This window comes from Cavia porcellus, unplaced genomic scaffold (assembly GCF_034190915.1).
Source record: "Cavia porcellus strain 051 isolate PalLab524CR breed Dunkin Hartley unplaced genomic scaffold, mCavPor4.1 scaffold_31, whole genome shotgun sequence".
In the NCBI taxonomy this organism is placed as follows: domain Eukaryota; kingdom Metazoa; phylum Chordata; class Mammalia; order Rodentia; family Caviidae; genus Cavia; species Cavia porcellus.
Window position 1 is genome coordinate 36,987,293 of NW_026947514.1, and position 14,401 is coordinate 37,001,693.

General features: G+C 39.1%; 1 protein-coding gene across 3 annotated transcripts in view; it reads left to right on the top strand.

Moving 5' to 3' along the window:
- The window catches only part of LOC100716739 (coiled-coil domain-containing protein 170-like), a 59,183-nt gene extending 47,104 nt beyond the window's left edge, over positions 1–12,079 (top strand). For all 3 annotated transcript variants that reach the window (XM_063240889.1, XM_063240891.1, XM_063240890.1), the window contains 4 exons: positions 116–316; positions 5,209–5,430; positions 6,965–7,183; positions 11,686–12,079. In XM_063240889.1, the coding sequence (XP_063096959.1) occupies positions 116–316; positions 5,209–5,430; positions 6,965–7,183; positions 11,686–11,847 (804 nt within the window). In that variant the 3' untranslated portion in view covers positions 11,848–12,079. The remainder of the gene's footprint in view (positions 1–115; positions 317–5,208; positions 5,431–6,964; positions 7,184–11,685) is intronic.
- The last annotated feature ends 2,322 nt before the right edge of the window (positions 12,080–14,401 follow it).

Consider the following 14,401-nt stretch of genomic DNA (forward strand, 5'->3'; position numbering starts at 1 on the left):
TGGCGCTTATGCCGCTGAGCTAAGTCCCTGACCCCTTACTCATCTGTTGATGTAAACAGAAAAGGATATAGTTTGAAATGATGCAAGAAGTCCTCTAAATACAATTTTGTTCCAGAGGATTGAAGGTCTGGAGCAGAAGATCCAGAAGCTCACTCCGCGACGGGGGCAGCTGTATCAGATGTGTGAAGAGCCTACCCGAGAATCGCCCCACATTGGAGAAAATTCCAGGGAGCCGAACAGACCCTCCAAGTGTCTGGGAGGGCATGTTGCTGTCGATGACTCTTTTCAGGGGAAAGTAGACTCGGACAGGAAGAAAGTAAGAATTTCCTGAAATACTAGCATTTGTTTCACAGCGAAAATGATCATTTTATTTTACTAAAAATGTTAATGCTATCTAATATTTAAAGTGTTCATATTATCAATACTTTTCCTTTTCTCTTTGTTTTTAGACAGGGTCTCACTGTGTAGTCCAGGCTGGCCTTGAACTCACAGCGATCCTCCTGCTTCATCCTCCCATGTGCTGGGATTCCAGGGGTGCACCGCAATGCCCACCTGAAAACAGACTTTTTAATAAAATCAGAAGCTTTAAATATTTGCAGCAATACCCTCCCCTTCTTTGCTTCCTCCTCTACCACTACCACCACTGCCACCATCACAGCTTCTTTGGGTTTTTGAGACAGAATCCTGCTATGTTCCAGGCTGGCTTTGAACTTGCTATGTGACTCAGGTTGTGAGCAAACTTGAAGTCCTCCTGCCTCAGCCTCCCACAGTGCTGGGATTACAGGCATGCACCACTAGGCCCAGCTCCCCTTTTGCCATATTAACTTGGCAGTGCACACCCAAGGCCAGTTTGGGTTACATACTGAGTTCAAATCTAGCCTGAATTAAATAGTGAGACCTTGTCTACAAACAAACAAACAAAAAACCCCAATTCTCTTCTCTTTCCATATTTCCTTTTGGCTACTAGTGGCCATATTTGATGCTATTATGAGGATGCCTGTTATGTGTATGTTAATGCACTTTCCAAAGAGGATGAAACTGAAAGGAATTGAGAGCAATGACTAATGCTGAAATTTCAGGCGCTGTGACCATGAAATGTCGCTTGTAAAGGATCATTGGTGATATTTCTCAGTAATTACTATGTAAACCATTACCCTCTCTGTTTTCTGTTTCCCTGTATCTGTTCAGAAAAAGGCAATTTAGGATATAAATGAATAGGTTGCTGTACGACGTATTTTGAAGAAATTGTTTGTATTTCACAACCTCTTCCCTGAATTACCTATCACACCCTAACCTGTGTTACCCCGTTTTTATGCTGCGGCTCAAAGGGTACTCACGCCCCCTCCCGATGGGCTCAATCTTTCAGCACATTCATTCAGATTTACAAGATAGTATATACATTTTTACTGTGGTGGGAGATGGAAACTAAAGGCCTCGCGAGTGTTAACCAAGTGCTCCACCCTGGAGCAATGCCTTTAGCCCCAGTCTAATACTTACTGAGCACTTCATTTTTAAAATGATGCAAAAAATGCACCCAGTAGAGTTCAGAGAACGTGCAGTTTCTACCTCAGCTTCTGAGTATCCGGATCATGATGGTTCATTTCCATACACACAAAATTTAAATGCTTTGCTGAATTTTGAGGATATAAAAATAACACATGCTTTCCACATCCCTTTGTCATATTAAAAGATTTGAAGAACACAGTAATAACCTTCCCAATTCTCTCTCTGCTGTTTTAATCTTAGTGACCTTTACAGATGTTGCTGACTTGGTTCCAGACTATTGGTATAAAGCAAATTTCACGATAAAAATGAGTCGCATGAACTTCAGGTTTCCCAGCACACATAAAAGTTATGTTTACACTATACTATGTACTTGTTATGTATAAACTAAAAGGATGAAAAGTTCTGTGCAAAGAAAAATAGGTGGCCAGGCAGACTAGTTATCCAGGAAAGAAGAAGGTGAAAATGTAATAAATTAGGAAGAAGAAACAGACAGAATGAATGCATACAGATGGAAAAGATGAAACAAATTCTGAAAAATATTTTGTAATTCAGTAACAATAAATTGAAACTCTAGGGGCTGGAATGTAGCTCACATGGTGGCAGATGTGTGCTAGGCATGCTTGAGTCCTTAAGCTCCATCCCTGCCCTCACACACCCCCACAAAAAAGCTCAAGCCAGGCATGACACACTCCTGTAATTCTAGCACTCAGGAGACAGAGGCAGGAGGATCCCCACACGTTCAATTCCAGTTTGGGGTATGTACTAGGTTCAAGGCCAGTTTGCTTCTGTGAAGCAAGACCATGTTAAAAAAAAAAAAAACCTGAAAGAGATAAATTGTGTCATAGAAATCAATATAACAATACAGAGTTAGACCTGGAACAACAATGATTTCTTGTAAAGAAAACTAATAGATTTTTAAAATTTTATTTAAAAGGAAAAAGAGAAAAAACAAAGCAAAACAAAGCGGTGTAAGGGTAAAAGTAATACAGAACTACAAAACAAACAAACAAAAAAGTAAGAAATCATCAGTTAGTAGATGACACATTATCATCTTAGAGATAGTTGCTCAAATCACAGTATCAAACCATACAAAGTGAACATTCAAACAGAGAGACCGCAAACAGTTGTGTTCAATGATCCAACCAAAAACATTAATATGGTCAGCTATTTAACACCCCTAAACACACTTGCATTTGTATCCTTTAGAGCTCTTTTTTTCCTTCTCTTTTTTACAACAGAATTTACACATTTTGGGTTTGATTACTCCTTAGTTCTTATTACATTTTTTTTGAAAGAGAATAAAGTCAAATTATGGCAAAACAAAGCTGTCAGTCAAAACCATGGATAGACATAGCACATGATAAAACTAATAGATTTAACAAACGAATCACAGGTGGTTCACACCACAATCCCAGCGCTTGGGAGGCTGAGGCACAAGGATGGGCTAAATCAAAGGCCAGCCTGGGCTACATAGTAAGACACTGTCTCAATGAAATAAATAAATATAAAAATAAGTACAGTAAGGCAAAGCTGAAATACTGAGAAACCAAAAGAGTGTTATTTTTGTCTGCAATCATATCATCACAGTTCTGAGTAAATAGTAAATGATATTTACAGACTGCCGTCTGGACAGGTATAAAAGTTACACTGAATAACTGAGTTCATAGTGTCCAGCCACTAGCCTCTTTTAGCTTTGCCCGTTCTTGTTCCTTTCAATGTGTTCTGTGGAACTGATTCTTCATCTGGCGCTAAGTGTGCGCTTTTACCTCTTTTAGCTACTGTTTCTGGTAGTAATTTCCATTTCTCCAATTTGTTTATACTGCTGTGTCTTCAATTACCTATTTTAGACATTATCGCTTGCTTTCCTGGTAACGTTCTCTCTCATACCACTTTTCCACCCACACTTTCTATCTTCCCATTATAGTTGTATCAGTATTTTTAATGAAACCTATAATCAACATTTATTTAACCATGACAGTAAATATTTACAAAAGCCTACCATCCAAAGTATTGCTACATTTCCTTTCTCTAGTGCCTTTTATTTGTCCTAGTTAATGCCATCTTTGTGTTTTCATATATAATTTTTAATATTCATTGTTTTCTCTTGAACATCGTATTAAAAAGCCCTCTGGTATGTAAAACTCTCTCCTTTTTTCCTCTCGCGAAGTTTTGCATTTTCGTGCCTCCGCCTGGGTTTGCTCCGTGGTTTGGGCACGGGTGTGATCCTGTGATTTTTCTTTTCCACTCTCCTCCTTAGGAATCACAATTTCCTGAATTGTATCTTCTTTTTTAAAATTTCATTTCTTATTTTACTGGAGGACATTCTCCAATCGCGTCCCAAGAGGTCCCAAAGTTATCTTGGAAAGATAACCTTTAATTCCTTGTATAAATGACAAGAGCATTTGTGACTCTTTCTACCTGATAACTGGCTTTAGACTTTATTATTACACAGAGATTAGATGTTACCATTATCATCTAGTCTTTTGGGGTGGTTCTTTAGTAAAATGATGTTATTATTCTTGTCCCTTAATGTATTGTTTTATTTCTTTTAATGCATTAAAATTTGTCATAATATTTTCATTATAACACAAAGTAACTATTTTGCATAATATAGTTAAATTAATGTGGTAAAAAATTCATGTGATTACTGAAGATTTATAAAGCACAGAATAATAGAATATCATTGAAACACATCAGTAAACTACATCTTGAGATAAGCAGTGTTGTCATATAGAAACATTTCCTTCTGATTACTGTTATGCATATTTTGACATAATTGAAACAGGTATAGTTTTTCCTAATCCCGCTCCTTTCATTTAACTGTATCATTACTACTTTCCCAGATAAATATTTTTGAGGGACTTTTTAGGGAATGTATATTTTATCATTATAAAATGAATTGAATTATTGAAGTTGAATTATTCTTCTTTGGACATTTTCCTTGATTTTTAATATTTATTTTTGTTTTTTATTTTAATTTAATTTAATTTTTAAAGAAAGAAAAAAGATAAACATAACAATGAAACTGAGTTTCAAAAGACAGGGTCTTGCAATGTAGTGCAGGCTGGACTTGAACTTGCTTATGTAGCCTAGGCTGGCCTCAAACTCATAGCAGTCCTCCTGCCTCAGCCTCCTGATTGCTGGAATTACAGGTGTACATTACCATGTCTAGATTCATTGCTTTTTTGTTACCAATAGTGTTGTAAAGAATATCTGTGTGCCAGTATGGTAATACAAATTTATTATTAGTCCCAGCACTCTGGGAGGCTGAGGCAGAAAGATCAAATGTTTAAGCCCAGCCTGGGAAATTTAGCAACTTAGTGAGACCCTGTTCCAAAATAAAAAATAAAAAAGATTAAAGATGTAGTTCAGTGGAAAGCAATTGGTTCAGTGTTCAGTATGGGAATAAAGCAATGCATCTTGGTTTAACAATTTATTATTTCCTTGTACTGCATTCCTAAAAAAGATGAACTAATCTATGTTACTACTTAGAACTTACTAAACTGTCTATTTAACCATGCCCTTGGTATACTGTTATCATTTTTATTGTTACATTTTATTTTCCTGATTCCTTTCACTAATAAAGTACATATTTATGGTGAATATATGTATTATTAATTCTGCAGTTTTTTAGTCTAAAGTAGATGTGTTTTTATGCTGGTGTAAAATAACATTTTAAAGCACAATTCTTTATTCTGATAGTTAATTTCTGCAGAGGAGATCTCCACAATGCAGAATTTCTTGACAGATAAGCACAACAAGTTCAAACGATTAGATATGTTGTTGAATATTCAGCAGAATTTGCAGATTGCTACAACACTAAGATTGGAGGACAAAATCCAGAAACTTCAGGAACAGCTTAGTGATTTGAAATTGTCAAATAAAACTATGAAAAGTCAACTGATAAGAGTAAACATCCTGAAAGTAAGTAAGGACGTGGGGCTTTCAAAATTCACTTTAACTTTAGTCCATTCCTATTTTAGCTGCCTGGCTGTCACTGAGCTTTACAAAAAAACACAAAACAAAAGCCAATATTAAAATTATCTTACACACATGTGGAAGAACATACAATGTTAAAGCCTATAGAATAATGACAGAGAGGGGCTGGCCATTTAGCACAGTGGCATAAGTGCCTGCCTGGCAAGCAAGAGGTTGTGAGTTTGATCCCTGGTACAAACAAAACAAAACAAAATAAAATAAAATAAAATAAAATCCTGTGAGCCTACTTATCATTTTAAGAAATACGTAATTACCAGTCTCCTCAAAGCCCACATTTACTCTCCTATTTCTTACAAGTAAACTACTATTCTAAGTATTATGGCTATCAATACCTTGATTTTTATCTTAGCATAAAAGCTAGTAAATGTTGTCCCTTTTACTTTTTAAGATTTCTGAGTCCGTGTTTGCAGCACATCATTATCACATCCATCGTGGGGCACTGGTACAGGTTCATAACACATGTTCATTCTTTTTGTTCCCCACCGTTTCCCTTCCCTCCTCTCTCCTTCCATCTTTTGGAATAAATGTAATCTCTGACCAAGATAGTGGTTCAAAGGTTTTCATCTGATTTTTCCTCTTCTTTGAATTTTCTAGCTTCAATTATACTATTTCAAAAGCTAATCATGCACTACATGATTGATTGATTGGTTGATAAAGCACCAGTTTATCAGCAATATTTGTCTTCTAGGTGCAAATAATTATTTTCATTATTTCTGTATTTGATGTTGATAATTAACAAGCACAGGGGCTGGGGATTTAGCTCAGTGGCATAAGCGCCTGCCTTACAAGCAGGCAGTCGTGAGTTCGATCCCCGGTACCGATAAAAAGGAAAAAAAGACAACAAAACAAAACAAAACAAAACAAACAAACAAACAAAAACCAAGCACAATGATAGGGAAACAGCCTCTTCAGAAACTGTGGAATTTTTTTCCTTCCCATATGTGTTAGTCTTCTATCCCTGTGACAAAATACCTGACAGGATCAATTTAAAAGGAAGAAACTGATTCTGCCTCCCAGCAGGGATGTGAGCCCCTGGTCAGTGGGCTCCATGTCTGGGCAGAATACTACAGGGGGGAGTGCGTGAGATTGCTCTCCTCACCCTGGCTGGAGGCAGACAGAGAGAGGGCAGAATGTGCCCCTCCAGGACTTCCTTCCTCCAAGCAGATCCCGCCCCTAAAGTCTCCACTGCTCCCCACCACGAGCTGTGCATCCATGAGGGGATGAATCCATTCCCAGGGCTGGCGCTCTCCTGAGCGTACCTTCTCCTAAGCCCCGAGCCCTGAGCACTGCCACGCTGGTACCATGCCTCCCACAGGTGAGATGGTGAGAGACGTCTCACATCCAAACAGTAACACATCTCTTCAAAATTAAAAAAAAAAAACATAATGAGTTATGCTTGTCTGTTATTTATAAAGATCAAACAAGTCTTGGTCTTTCACCACTTTTTATCCTCTTGCAGGACAAAACTGTTGAAAGTCTCAAGAAATCACTGACAAAAGTCAAAACAGTGAAAGAGAAGGCAGTGACAAAAATAGACAACTTGAAAACTATTGCAGACTCTGCAGAACAAGAGGCGAGACCACAGAAAGAGAGGGCCCGCAACACGTTAAATGGTGTCACCCCTCAGCTCTCCCCAGCTAAGAACACACTGGAAGAAGCATCCCGGAAAGAACCAGAGGTGGGTGTCGTTGCTATGTTAAGATTAGTTGAAGTTATGAGCACCCATCTGAACTGAGGCTTAGACAGAAATGTCATTTACTAGTAGACAGTATCAATTGCAGGTTAACCTGACCTACAGGCAGAGGTGCCAGGCATGCACCGGGAACCACACAGGGCCTTTCTCCTCCTCTTGTCTTAGTTTCTGTGTGATCACTTGTTGGTCTGACGGCAGCTGGTTTTCTCCGTATGTCAGGAAATGCAGCCACCGACAGCCGTGGAGTTTTATATTTATTTCCTCCAATCAATATAAGGCATAGGACAGCTTTTGCGTTGCCCAGTGTAGATGATAAAGTGCCTCTCCCAGATGACTCCACAGTGGTTAAGGGCGGGTATGGTTATCTTAGTTTAGGTTTGTGCAACCTGTCTTCTGACCAGCCAGGAGGCCAGGGACCTGGGAAAGATTGAGAGCTCAGAGCAAAGCAGGTACGTTTCTCACCGAGTCACATTCTAGCATAGGCTAGTGCTTCTAAACTGGCCTAGATCTGCGTTGTACTTACAAAGCAAATCTTTTCTTTGTCTGACTTATATTTCTTTTCTTTTTTTTTTTGTGGTACTGGGGATCGAACTCATGACCTCACACTTGCCAGGCAGGCGCTTATGCCGCTGAGCTAAATGCCCAGCCTTCTTTTTGTTTTTAAAGCAAGGCTTTAAATGTAGTTATGTAGTTTATGTAGTGAGGGCTGGTCTTAAACTCACTATGTAGCCCAGTCTGGCCTTGACCTCAGGGAAACCCTCCTGTCTCAGCGTCCTGAGCACACTGGATTACACGTGCACCACCACACCTCGCTTGACTCTTCCTGTCTCTCACGTGTATCAGGGTGGTATTGGTAGCATTGGTACCAATTTGGTAATATTGGTAGGAGTGCTGTGAATTGAACCTAGAGCTACACACTAAAGCAAGCAGTTTTTAAAAAAAATTTAAAGGTTAATTGACAATTTAGGGCAACTGTTAAATTGCATGTCAAATTGCCATATTAGTTGCTTAAAAATTATTTTAAGATATGCTTAAAACAAAGTTGTTGTCTTAGCATTTTCTTTTTTCTCTTTCTACTTCTCTTTTGTGTGTCTGCTTTCTACATTTTTTATACCTCTTTTCAATGTCACTTAATCTTTTTTATAAAACCTTTTCTTTAGACATCCTATAATTCACCACACCCAGCTAACAGTTATATTTCTGATTTAACAGAAGAAAAGTTTCCCCCCCTGTGTCTGTAAATCCTTTGTTTAATTGCTGTGAACTTCATATTAGGGTGTTGTTTCAAATCTGTGTTTCATGGCTATTTTTGAGGGGGGTATTTTCGTCACCTGAACAATTTAGATGATCTGCCTTTTTAAGTATAAATTTTAGTGGTGCTGGAGACTGAACCTAAGGCCTATTCACTGAGGTATCTCCCCAGCCCTTTTGCAAAATTTTAATTGAGACCAGGTCTTGATACATTGGTAAATTGCCCAAGCTGTGCTCAAACTTCGGGTCTTCCTCTGTCAGTTTCCCAGAGTGTTGGGACTGTGCTGCTACTTCCTTCTCACCGTAATCCTATTTGGATGGATTTACCACTTACCTATCCACTTTGAAAATCCTTTTTAAGAAGTATTTCTTATGCGGTACTGGGCCCTCGCACAGAGTTACACACCCTGGCCCGTTGTCAATTGGATCGAGATGGGATCTTGCGAAGTCACTAATCGGCAGAGGCTGGCCTTGAATTTGTGGTCCTCAGGGCTCAGTTTCCCGAGAGCTGGGTCACAGCTTGCATGAGCACACCCTGAAATCCTTCTGCCCTGGCGGCTTCCTCACTCGGGTTCTCAACTCAATGCTGCCCTCTTCTGTTCGCGTGGTGACTGCGAGCTCTAAAAGTTACCAGAATGAGGTTTTATTTTGGTGCTGGGGGTTTCTGTGATTCTGTGACAATTTTGTATAAGTCTGTTAATTTCCTAAACCCGCCCTTCCAGGTCCCTACTTTGGAACCTCTCCTCAAGAGTCTCACCTTCTAGACTGCCATTTCTGGTCTCTTGTTCTTCTAAGTCTCTGTCTCTCTGTCTCTCTGTCTCTCTGTCTCTTTTGGTACAGGGAATCGAACTCATGACCTCACGCTTGCCAGTCAGGCGCTTGTGCCGCTGAGCTATATCCCCGGCCCCTAAGTCTCTTTTTAAGAAATTGATTTTTGTGCGTTCACCTTTGCAGCACACGACTGCATTCATCGCGGGAAGTTGGTACATGCACACATCACAGCTCAATTCTTTCTCCTCTCATCTGCCTCGTCCATCTCTTGGCCCCTTCCCACTTACACAGGCTTTATTTCCTGTTCTGCTCTCATTCCTTATGTTTTAATCCCTTTCTCTCTTCTTCCTCTCCTCTGTGCCGTCTCTTGTGCTTCTTCCCATTTGAAAAAGATCTTCTTCCCACTTCCTATCTTGCTCTTTATATTTGTATTTCTCCTAAAAGAGAAACCATGCAGTAGGTCAGCTTGTGTGTCTGACGTTTCACTTAGTAGTATGGTCTCAAGGTGCGTCCATTTATCTATGAATCCTTCTTTATGGCAGAGTAGTACTTCTTTATGGCAGAGTAGTACTCTATTATGTGTAAATACCACATTTTCTTTGTACATTTGTTGATGTACATATCTGACACTTCCAAGATTTAGCTATTATGACTTTTATTACTGTAAACATAAATATGCATTTTTTTACTCTTTTGTGGGGGAGCCATGTTAAAGGGAATTTCTAGTTTTCATTTTTTAAGGAATCACCATACTAATTTCCATAGTGGTTATACCAGTTTACATTCCCACCAACACTATAGGAAGGTTCCTTTTTCACACAGTCTTAACAGCATTTGTTAATGTTGGATTTCTTGAGATAGCCATTCTTTCTGGGGTAAGATAGAATTTCAGGACCGGGGGTATAGTTCAGCATCACAAAGGTCTATCTGGCCAGCGCAAGGTCCACACACACACACACACACACACACACACAATAAAGAATCTCAGTGTTGTTTACTTTTTATTTCTCTAGTTGCCATCGACGTTGAATATTCTTTCAGGTATGTATTCTGATACATACCTGATGTATGTATAGGTGATTGTTGCATCTGTTCATTACAGTTGCCCATTTTTGACTGAGTCTTTTATTTTGAGAGCAGCTCTAATCTTTTTGAGTTCTTGATACACTGTAGATTTAGTCCTCTGCCTGCAGAATAGCTGGCAAGGATTTTTCCCCATTTTGTAGGTGGTCTCTTCACTCTGTCTCCTTTGCTGTGCGAAGCTTTTAAATTTGGTGTGATCCCGTTTGTTTCTGATGGTACTATTTCTCATGCCACTGCAGTTCTGTTCAGAAATTCCTTGCCTATGCCTGTCTTCAAGAGTTTTACCCATTTCATCTCCCAGTAGAAAAATGTTTCCAGTTTAACATTTAGATCTTTGATACACTGTGATTTCAGTTTAGTACATGGTGAGATACAGGAGTCTAGATTCAGGGATCTGCAGTGAATATCCAGCTCTCCCAGCACCCTTTTCTAAGGCTAAGCACTTTCTTTCCCTTCTACCAGGTCTCAGATTTGTTTTCAGTATTTCCCCACTTGTGAAGTGCCCCATCTGGGGAAGGGTGCGGTGGTCTGTGTCTACACTGGTGGAAACCAGCCTCTGAAAAGTGCTGTCTGCTACTGAACACGTGTGCAACTGCAGGGGCTGTGCTATTCTCTAATTAGGCTCTAGGCATGCTTATGGTTGGCTTTTATTTGCTCACTTCATTTATTACTGTGACTTTTGAAGGAAGGATGGAGAGATAGGTAGTTTGGGGACTGCTATTATCATAAAGCAAATCAGAAATCCAAAAGGTAGTCCCAGCTAGAAGGGAGGCTGAGCCAGGAGAATCACTTAAATCCAGAATTTGTAAGCCAGCCTGGGAAACAGAGTAGGAGCTCCTCTCAAATAGGAATGAAAAATTAAAAGTTGTTTTGTAGGTGAAAAACAAGCAGTAACCTAAATAAATAAACACTAACAAAAGTATAAGTATTAAAATCTGAAGGAAATTTTAAGGAGTTGGAGAGAAGAAATTATTTTCTAGCTTGAAAATAAATTTGAGACTGGGCATGTTGGCCTTCACCTGTAATTCCAGCACTCAGGAGGCTGAGGCAGGGGGATTGCCATGAATTCAAGGCCAGCCTCGGCTACACAGTGAGTTCGACACCAGCCTGAATTACCTATCAAGACTCTGGCTAAAAAGTGGGACAAACAAACAAAAAAACTGAATGTATAGTATATTTGAGAAAGAAATGTTTATTTAATAAGAGGGAAGGGAGAAAATAAGAAGAAATGATTAAAGTATGTTAAAATATTGATTTTTAAAATATTACATTCGATATTATTTATCTTGAAAAATAAGGCTAAATTTCTAGTACCAATTTCATTGCATATAATAAGTCCCAAACTGATGACCTATTTTACTTTTTGTGGTGGTTCTTCAAAGCTCCTTGGCTTTCGAGACAATATTATGAAGATGTTGGGATTCAACATGAAAACAGCAGACAAAGAAATCATCAATCAGCTAAAGCTTATCATCCAAGTCTATGAAATAGCCAACAGATCAAAGATGGCGTCTGCTTGTGAGAACGGAAAAGGCAGTGAATGAGGAACCTCTGCTTTCAGTGCTGCTGAGAACCCGGCTGACGGCTGACGCGATGTCTTCAGCATCTACAGGATGGCCACATTTTAAATAAAATGCGCTGGAAAATGTTCACTTAAATCTGTTTTCTCTTATGATGGTTGGCATTTAACCTTCTTTATAATAATCACTTTCTATGAATATATTTATGGTATAGCCTGGATCATTGCTTGTAATAAATAATTATCCAATTACCTTTAATTACTAACTGTATTTTAAGCAGGATATGAGTCAGAAACTTGCTTTCCTATTGGAATTTTTATATTTATGGTGAAGAGCCTACTTTGGAATAAGTTGGATAAACAGTTTCTATGGGGATCGATCGGGCCCCCAACCTCCTAAATGAGTTATGGTAAAGGCTTCAATAAAAGGTATGGGTTTGGGAATCCAGGAAAGTCAGAACTCTGTGGGAGTAAAAATAAGAGCTTCTCCAGCACCTCACATTTATTTGGTTTTCAAACAAAGTAAAGAGATACTGAGGCAAGGTGGGAACGGAGCAGGACCTTGGGAAGTTAGCTCAAACACTTCTCCGAGGGGCTGGGGGTTTAGCTCAGCGGCATAAGCGCCTGCCTTACAAGCAGGCAGTCGTGAGTTCGATCCCTGGTACCGATAAAAAACAAAAAAGACCAAAAAAAAAGTAAAAAAAAAAAAAAAAAAACACTTCTCCGAGCAATAATTGTTGCCAGTTAAGAGAACTGTCTTATTTCTAGATTGGCATTTACAGCAAGCACCAAACGGCTACAGCTGAAGTCTTTATCTTATAAGTTGGGGTCCGAGCCCAGGGTCCTAGGCTGCAGCTTGTCCTGCCCTTTGAGATGTCACAGCACCACAGGCCACTGCAGGCCTCCACCGTGACCAGTGGTGTGGAGAGATTCACTCACTGCCAGCTACCACTTTCTGAGCAAGCCACCCAGGCCTGGGACAGACCTATAATAAATATGAAAAGCCAATTAATTTAACATTAATCATTTAAAGTCCTGCTAATAGCCACTTCGTAGTGGCCTCCATCAAATCTTAGGAGTTCAGTAAAGCTGTGGTCTACAATCAGAATCTATCTTCTCTGCTTTATTAATGGAGGGCACGAACATCAGGTGTGAAATGTAGAGGAGTATGAAAGTCATTGAAAATGGTAAATAGGCAAAAACCTCTCGTGTTTATTTTTCTTGTATGTTATAGTGTCGACCAGTATTTTCCTAATGGAAGGCTCCTATTTAAATACTATCATGTCTAGTATATTTCAGTTAAAATAGGAAATTGTTCACTTTCCAAGGTGGTTTTAGATTTACTATGGTGTCCTCCGTGGAAACAGGTCACAATCTGGACAAGCATGTGGGACTCAGTGCCTTTTAAATGTAGGTCACTAAGAAGGCTGCAGTGATCCAGGCGTGGTGGTGCGTACTTGTAACCCTGGCACTTGAGAAGCTGAGGCATAAGGATCATTGCAAATCTGAAACCAGCCTGGGCTACAAAGTGAGCTCAAGGCCAGCCCAAAATGCATAGCAACACTCTGTATCAAAAATAAAACAAGAAGGGTGTAATGGTGCACACCTATAATCCCAGCAGGGCAATTTGGTGAAACCCATTCTCAACATTTAATTAATTAATTAAATAGTCTAATTTTGGTTTTTTGAGAGTGTCACCCTGTGTGGTTCAGATTGGTTTTTTTTTTTTTTTTTTTTTTTTTTTTTTTTTTTGTCTTTTTCGTTTTTATCGGTACCGGGGATCAAACTCACGACTGCCTGCTTGCAAGGCAGGCGCTTATGCCGCTGAGCTAAATCCCCAGCCCCTCGGATTGGTTTTGAATGCACTATATAGCCCAGGTTGGACTCAAACTCAGTGTGATCTTTCTGCCTCAGCCTCCTGAGTGCCAGGATCATAGTGTGAACTACCATATACAAGCTTAAAATTTAAAAGAATATTAAAGGGCTGGAGACGTAGCTGGGTGCAAAGCTAAAATAATGAATTAATTGTATGACAAAAATTAATTAATTGTAGATCATATGAAAGGGTCTCCTGTTTGTCTTAGTTTTGGAAAATTTTAATTCATCAGCACGGGCGGCACCAAGTATAAAGTTGCATTGAATCTTTTTTCCCAAATCTATTTTATTTCAAGGATAAAAAGAAGCAGAGACTGGGAATTTAGCTCAGTGGCTTAAGTGCCTGCCTGGCAAGCGTGAGGTTGTGAGTTTGATCCCTGGTACAAAAAAAAAAAAAAAAAAAAAAAAAAAGCAGCAGCAGCAGAAGAAGAGAAGGACAAGGAAGGAAAAAACTACAATAAAATTTCAAAACATGTCAACCAGGGGACAACAATGCACATTATTGCACATCGTTATCCTCAAATCATTCACCCAGAGCACAACAGAATCTGCACTTGATTGTCTGAACAATACCAGCACAAATCTTTCTCTTCAGTGAACTCAGAGAAATTAGTAAACTATTTTAACTACTTTTTAATATATGTATACATACATATACGTGTTTTTTCTTTCAGCTTCTCACTAATGAAACAATACGATGGCCT